The sequence below is a fragment of the Triticum urartu genome, chromosome 5 (assembly GCF_003073215.2).
Source record: "Triticum urartu cultivar G1812 chromosome 5, Tu2.1, whole genome shotgun sequence".
Taxonomy (NCBI): domain Eukaryota; kingdom Viridiplantae; phylum Streptophyta; class Magnoliopsida; order Poales; family Poaceae; genus Triticum; species Triticum urartu.
The window spans coordinates 648,297,096-648,304,246 of record NC_053026.1 but is presented as its reverse complement, the minus strand read 5'-3'; the positions used below and the strand labels follow the sequence as shown (position 1 = coordinate 648,304,246).

Genomic DNA, 7,151 nt, shown 5'->3' with positions numbered 1-7,151 from the left:
CCCAACAAAGGCCCATTCCTGTGAAAAGGCCGACCCGTTTGACTTGGTCAAAAGGTGGCGGGCCGGCCCATGACAAGCTTGTTAATGGCATGTTCGCATATAGCCCATTTATAGCCCGCTAACCCAGGGCCCGTTTACGGCCTATCTGAATTAGGCCCAGTAGCGTCATCTGGGCCGTCCAATATAATTCCATCCCGTTTTAACTTCGAGCCCATGTATGGTCCATGATGTCTTTCGGCCCATATGAGGCCCTTATTACTCTCGGCCCATTAATGGCCCATGGTAAAACTGGCCCGTAATGAACATTGTATCACTTTATACCCATTAACGGCACTTGGTGAAACTGGCCCGTAATGAGCAGTGTATCACTTTATGCCCATTAACGGTCCATTATTCCGTTGGGCCGTTTCTAGCCCATGTTATCTTTCGGCCTTCTCGGGGCCCATTTATTCTTGGGCTCATTTCCACATTCGTTTACTTACGGCCCGTTACTGTCATTTTCTGCTTGTGGGCCAAATTCAGCCCGTGGTTACAGTCGGCCCGTTTGTGGCCCATTAATACGTTGGGTCGTTTTCATAGCGTCATCAAAATACAGCCCGTTATGGTCGGCCCATGAACGATTTCAACTCTAGCCCATTTTACGGCCATAATGTGGTCTGTTATTGGCCCATGTTTGGCCAACCGATCATACGGCCCGTAGAAGGCCCATTGATGATACGGCCCATAGAAGGCCCATTGTGTCTACGACCCATATAAGGCCCATTGTTTCTACGCCACGTAGAAGGCCCATTGTTTCTAAGGCCCGTAGGAGGCCCATGTTAACTACAACCAGTGGGCATAGTATGACATCATTCATATCACAAAACAACTGACATTAGACAAATAGGCAATTGTAACGTTGTGTGGGCAAGTCCAGCACGGAACTAGATTACAGGTCAATATCAAAGGAACATCACTCCTCTCTTTTAAACCTTGTAAGGTGCAATGATACGCTAAGACAATTGTGTATAAAATTGAAAAGAGTAATAGACATTGGCTGCAAACCATGCAGTTCAAGGCACAAGTCGGAGTAATATGACGCCCCCGATTCAATCATACACAATCAGACACGCAAACGTGTACGATCAAGATCAGGGACTCACGGGAAGATATCACAACACAACTCTACAAATAAAAATAAGTCATACAAGCATCATATTACAAGCCAGGGGCCTCGAGGGCTCAAATACAAGAGCTCGATCATAGACGAGTCAGCGGAAGCAACAATATCTGAGTACAGATATAAGTTAAACAAGTTTGCCTTAAGAAGGCTAGCACAAACTGGGATACAGATCGAAAGAGGCGCAGGCCTCCTGCCTGGGATCCTCCTAATCTACTACTGGTCGTTGTCAGCGGCCTGAACGTAGTAGTAGGCACCTCCCGAGTAGTAGCAGTCATCATCGACAGTGGCGTCTGGCTCCTGGACTCCAAGTCTGGTCACAGCAATCGGGTATAGGAAGGGGGAAAAGGGGGATCAAAGCAACCGTGAGTACTCATCCAAAGTACTCGCAAGTAAGGAGCTACACTACATATGTATGCATTGGTATCAAATGGAAAAGGGGTAACATATGTGGACTGAACTGCAGAATGCCGGAATAAGAGGGGGATAGCTAGTCCTATCGAAGACTACGCTTCTGGTAACCTCCATCTTGCAACAGAAAAAGAGAGTAGATGGTAAGTTCACCAAGTAACATCGCATGTATTGAAAGGACATGCGGTGCCCCCATGTGTGGTTTTGGTAATTGATGACAATCTCTATGGACTAACGGTTGCCTTGAATTATATTTGAAGCATTTGTCCATAGGATTGTCTTGAAGTCCATGTGTTGGTTTCAAGGAGTTTATGAGATGGAAAGTGCTTTTTCAAGGAATTATCCAAAGATTGGTCATGTGTGAGTTGAGCTTATTGCAAGCATGTCTTAAAGAAGAAGATTGTGTGATCATTCATGGTTACCTTCAAGACATCATCCAAATGAGAGTTGGAAAGATTCAATGTTGATCAAGACTAAGTCAAGAGTGAATCAAGTTGATCAACTCACAAAGCGTAGAAGAAGTACCGAGAGGGATCAAGTGATCCCATGGTATGGTAAGCATTGTCCATTACGCTTTGTGTACTAACCCATGGTCTACGTGAGAGTTCTTTGTGGGGTTAGGTATGTTTCCATGGTCTTGCATCAAGAGGAAGATCTCATACAACCCATGGAGGATGACATCAAGTGGTGATCATCATCAAGTTTGCAGTGTGCAAGTTCAAGTGGAGGAGCAACTCGAAGAGTGGCTCACCCATAATGGAGTATGGGGGAGCAATCAAGCTTGAAGCTTGCCGTCCATTGTGGTGTCAATGGAATTGTGAAGATGTGCCAAAGAGTGGCTCACCCATAGTGGAGTATGGGGGAGCAATCAACTAGTCTTCATCGAGCCAACACAATCAAGAAAGGTGGTCCAACTTGAGGAAGTCAAGATCGTCATCATCTAGCTCAAGTGGACTATGTGCAAGGCAAAGGTTTGCCTTGATAGGTTTTCTATTTTACCGGTCTCATAGTGGTAGTTGGGAGACCGGGTTGTAGGATCGATTGCCGTACTACCAAGGGGGGCTCTCTAGGGAGTAGCTTGATCGTATCATTCGTCGAGAGCTCAAACCATTGCATCCTTGCATCATATTTCTTGGTTCTTGTTTTGTTTCATTTGTGAGTCTTAGAGCTTATGGTCATCTTGATGACAAGCTTGAGTTCATCGAAAACGGAGTTCGCATGCATCTTCTATGATGTTTTCGGTGTTGGAGGTTTTACCGGTCTTATCCGAGGAAGGGTTCTCACCATTTTATTATGGTCCTTTTCTCATTTGCTTCTTATTGATATTTCTCTCAAGATTGTGTTAGCCCTTGTCATTAGCTTTCCATCAAACTTGGTTTCGTTGAATTCGGAGCTCGTATGCGAAAGTTGTGGTTGTTTTGATATTGCCTGTTTTACGCAGAGAGGTTGTACCGCCCCATGGAGAGGTTGTACCGCTTGACCGGTACAACCGGTGTTTGGAGCGGTTGTACCGCTCCAGAATTGGTCCGGAGGTTGTACCGGTCATGCACCGCTCTACCACCGGACTGGTCTCTGTTGTGGTGCGGTTGTTGGGCGGTTGTGGGCCGGTTGTACCGCTTATTGCCTGTTACCGGTTGTACCGGTGCTCATAGAGGTTGTACCGCTCCTATGTTATTCTGTACATAACGGGCAGATTCGTGGGGACCTATTTAAGGGGGTCTTCTTCCCCAATGGTTCCCCATCTCTTGAGCTTGTTTTTGCCCCCATTGTTGACCTTCTTTGAGCTTGCTAACTCTCAATCCCTCCATGGATTCTTGCTAGTTTTTGCGGAAAAAGAGAGAGGAGATCTAGATCTACATTCCCGCCAATCACTTTCTCCTCTATGTGAGGGGAACCCCTTGGATCTAGATCTTGGAGTTCTTGGTGTTCTCCTTCTTATTCTTCCTCTCATTTTCCTCCCTAGCATTAGTTGCTCCGGTGGGATTTGAGAGAGAAGGACTTGGGCACTCCGTGTGCCCTTGCCATTGCATTTGGTGCATCGGTTTGAGTTCTCCATGATGATACGTGGAAGTGAAGTTTGAGAAGCTTATTACTCTTGGGTGTTTGGGCACCCTAGAGCTTGTTCCTCTTGGGTGCCTTGGCACCCTAGACGGTTGGTGTTGTTCGGAGCTCAATCATTGTGGTGTAAAGCTCCGGGCAAGCGTCGGGGTCTCCAATTAGGTTGTGGAGATCGCCCCGAGCAATTTGACGGGTACCGGTGACCGCCCCCAAGGGTTGCCAAAGTGTACGGGTTCGGTGACCGCCCCCAAGGGTTGCCATTTGTACGGGTTCAGTGACCGCCCTTAAGGGTCCCTTAGTGGAATCACGGCATCTTGCATTGTGCGAGGGCGTGAGGAGATTACGGTGGCCCTAGTGGCTTCTTGGGGAGCATTGTGCCTCCACACCGCTCCAAACGGAGATTAGCATCCACAAGGGTGTGAACTTCGGGATACATCGTCGTCTTCGCGTGCCTCGGTTATCTCTTACCCGAACTCTTTACTTATGCACTTTACTTTGTGATAGCCATATTGTTTCTTGTCATATATCTTGCTATCACCTAGTAGTTTATCTTGCTTAGCATAAGTTGTTGGTGCACATAGGTGAGCCTAGTTGTTGTAGGTTTTGTGCTTGACAAATTAACCGCTAGGTTTATTCCGCATTTGTTCAAGCCTAAACCGTAATTATTTTAAAACGCTTATGCACCCCCCTCTAGGCGACATCCACGATCTTTCAGCATGGCATAATCCTAACCGATGATCCTCCCCTCGTCGCCTGTGAGAGAGTGATCACCGGTTGTATCTGGCACTTGGAAGGGTGTATTTTATTAAGTATCCGATTCTAGTTGTTATAAGGTCAAGGTACAACTCTGGGTCGTCCTGTTACCGAAGATCACGGCTATTCGAATAGATTAACTTCCCTGCAGGGGTGCACCACATTTCCCAACATGCTCGATCCCCTTTGTCTGGACACACTTGTCTGGGTCATGCCTGGCCTCGGAAGATCAACACGTCGCAGCCCTACCTAGGCACAACAGAGAGGTCAGCACGCTGGTCTAAATCCTATGTGCGCAGGGGTCTGGGCCCATCGCCCATTGCACACCTGCACGTTGCGTGGGCGGCCGGAGAGCAGACCTAGCAACCTCAATTACAAAGGAAGTTGCATTACGCGGTCCAACCCGGCGCGCACCGCTCAGTCGCTGACGTCACGAAGGCTTTGGCTGATACCACGACGTCGAGTGCCCATAACTGTTGCCGCATAGTTGGCTAGTGCGTATAGGCCAGTGGCCAGACTCAGATCAAATACCAAGATCTCGTTAAGCGTGTTATTTAGAAATAACCGCGGACGCCGACCAGGGCCAGGCCCACCTCTCTCCTAGGTGGTCTCAAACTGCCCTATCGCTCCGCCACAAAGTAATAGTCGGGGGCCGTCGGGAACTCAGGCCCACCACTACCTGGGTGGAACCACCTGCCCCTTCAGCCCCCAACATCGGAATCACTTGCGGGTACTCTACAAGCCGACCCGACTTTAGTCACCACATGTATCACATATTATGTATATAAGTATATACCCATGATCACCTCCCAAGTGATCACGGCCCGATAGTATAACATGGCAGACGGACAAGAATATAGGGCCACTGATGGAATACTAGCATCCTACACTAAGCATTTAGGATTGCAGGTAAGGTAACAACAGCAGTAGCAAGGACATGCTATGCACCAGAATAGGATTAACGAAAAGCAGTAACATGCTACACTACTCTAATGCAAGTAGTAGAGAGAAGAATAGGCGGTATCTGGTGATCAAGGGGGGGGGGCTTGCCTGGTTGCTCTGGCAAGAAGGAGGGTTCGTTGTCGATGTAGTCGATCACAAGGGTATCAGCGTCGGTCTCGGGGTCTACCGGAAAGAAGTAACGGAGGGGGAACACAATAAATAACAGAGCAATCAAAGCATAACATGGCTATACATGGTGCTAGAGGTGACCTAATGCAGTACTAGGTGACACCGGCAAAGAGGGGAAACATCCGGGAAAGTGTTCCCGGTGTTTCACATTTTCGGACAAACAGACCGAGGGGGAAAGTTGCATGTTCACTATGCTAGGGACTTGTGGCAGACGAACGGAATGCGTATTCGGATTTGTCTTGTCGTTCTGAGCAACTTTCATGTACAAAGTTTTTTCATCCGAGTTACGAATTATTTTATATGACATTTCAAAGATTTAAACATTTTCTGAAATTATTTAATTCAAATTATAAACAGTGAAAAACCTTTGTCACCTAGTGCTATTCTAGCCACAGTGTATGACAGTGGGGCTGGGTTGACCCAGTCAACATTTGACCGGTCTACACGTGAATAGTAGAAGTGGATCCTACATGTCACAGGCTATACCTAATCGAATAAATAAATGCTAACCTAATTAATGGGGTCCACATGTCATCTGCTAGTAGCAATCCTAACTAACTAATTAACCATAAACTAATAGAACAGGGGCGGCCTCACACACCCAGAACACACACGCATACACACCACACAACACACACATGCACTGTGTGGCTGTGCATCACGCACCAACACACACATGCACATGGCCATGGCTGTGGTATGGCCAGGATGCGGCAAGCGTGGCGCGGGTGGTGCAGCCCGCAGGTACAGGCCGCGACGAGCAACGGCGCTAGCAGGCAGCGGCGGCGGCATCGACGACCAAGCGCGGCAGCATCTAGCGACAAAAGCAACCACGCATCGGCATCAACTTATAAGGAGTAGCAGCAGCAGCGTTAAGCAGCAACAGCAACGGCAACGCAAGGAGCACCAGGCTACAGGAGCAGGGAGCAGCAGCCGCAACAGCACGTACGCGTACGCGGAAGTGGAGCTCCGGCCATGGTGGCGTTCGACACGTAGGGGCACAGATCGAGGGGGGAAAGTAGGGGATTTGGCAGAGAAGCTCACGGGGAGGCTCGTGGACATGGTCAAGGCCGCCAGGGTGGCCCGTTGGGGTGGCAAACGACGGCGTGATGCGGCGGCCGTGCGTGAAGACGAGGACGATGGCGAGGCTACGGGGCATCCTAGCTCGAGCTCTTCGACGTGGTAATGGATCCGACCACGACGGAGCCCCCGGACATCTTCGAGCGACGAGGGAAGGCCGGTGGCCACGGTGGCAACGATGGCGCGGCAACGGCGGCTCGGGAGCGAGCAAAACCGAGAGGGAGAGGACGAGCGAGGGGAATTTTACGGGCTAGTGTTTGTCTACAGCGACTGGGGGATCTTATCCTTCTCGGGGTGTTGTGGATGCTCGACACGAGCTAATCAGGCGCGTAGACGGGTGTGCGCGAGCCACGCCATGGCCTCTACTCCCTCTCTATAGAGGATGAAGGAAAGGCCCTAGTAGTGGGCTGGGCCGTTTACTATAGTAGGTAGAGCCCATTAGCACAGTAGCTAGTTTGCCTTTTTTTTTCTTTTCTGACAATTAAAACCGCCACTGTTTGCAATAAAATAAGCCACCAAATGACTTTGTAAACTTATGGTGCTTTGCCATTTAAATACA

The 7,151-nt window shown here is 48.9% G+C and overlaps 1 protein-coding gene across 1 annotated transcript; it reads right to left on the bottom strand.

Annotated features, from left to right (window-relative positions):
- Window positions 1-1,188: 1,188 nt before the first annotated feature.
- Window positions 1,189-6,948, bottom strand: LOC125506460. The gene is made up of 3 exons (XM_048671271.1): window positions 6,557-6,948; window positions 5,432-5,506; window positions 1,189-1,472 (listed from the first exon to the last, which is right to left on the bottom strand). Exons 1-3 carry the CDS (start codon window positions 6,669-6,671, stop codon window positions 1,240-1,242), a joined length of 423 nt encoding a protein of 140 aa, XP_048527228.1. The 5' UTR covers window positions 6,672-6,948; the 3' UTR covers window positions 1,189-1,239.
- Between the last annotated feature and the right edge of the window lie 203 nt (window positions 6,949-7,151).

Excerpts from the sequence above, each read along its gene's own strand:
- LOC125506460 (XM_048671271.1), bottom strand. The coding sequence starts at position 6,671 with ATGCCCCGTAGCCTCGCCATCGTCCTCGTCTTCACGCACGGCCGCCGC. Across the intron at positions 5,507-6,556 it reads CCATGTCCACGAGCCTCCCC|ACCCCGAGACCGACGCTGAT; the intron begins GTGAGCTTCTCT and ends TCTTTCCGGTAG. Across the intron at positions 1,473-5,431 it reads CTTCTTGCCAGAGCAACCAG|ACTTGGAGTCCAGGAGCCAG; the intron begins GCAAGCCCCCCC and ends TGCTGTGACCAG.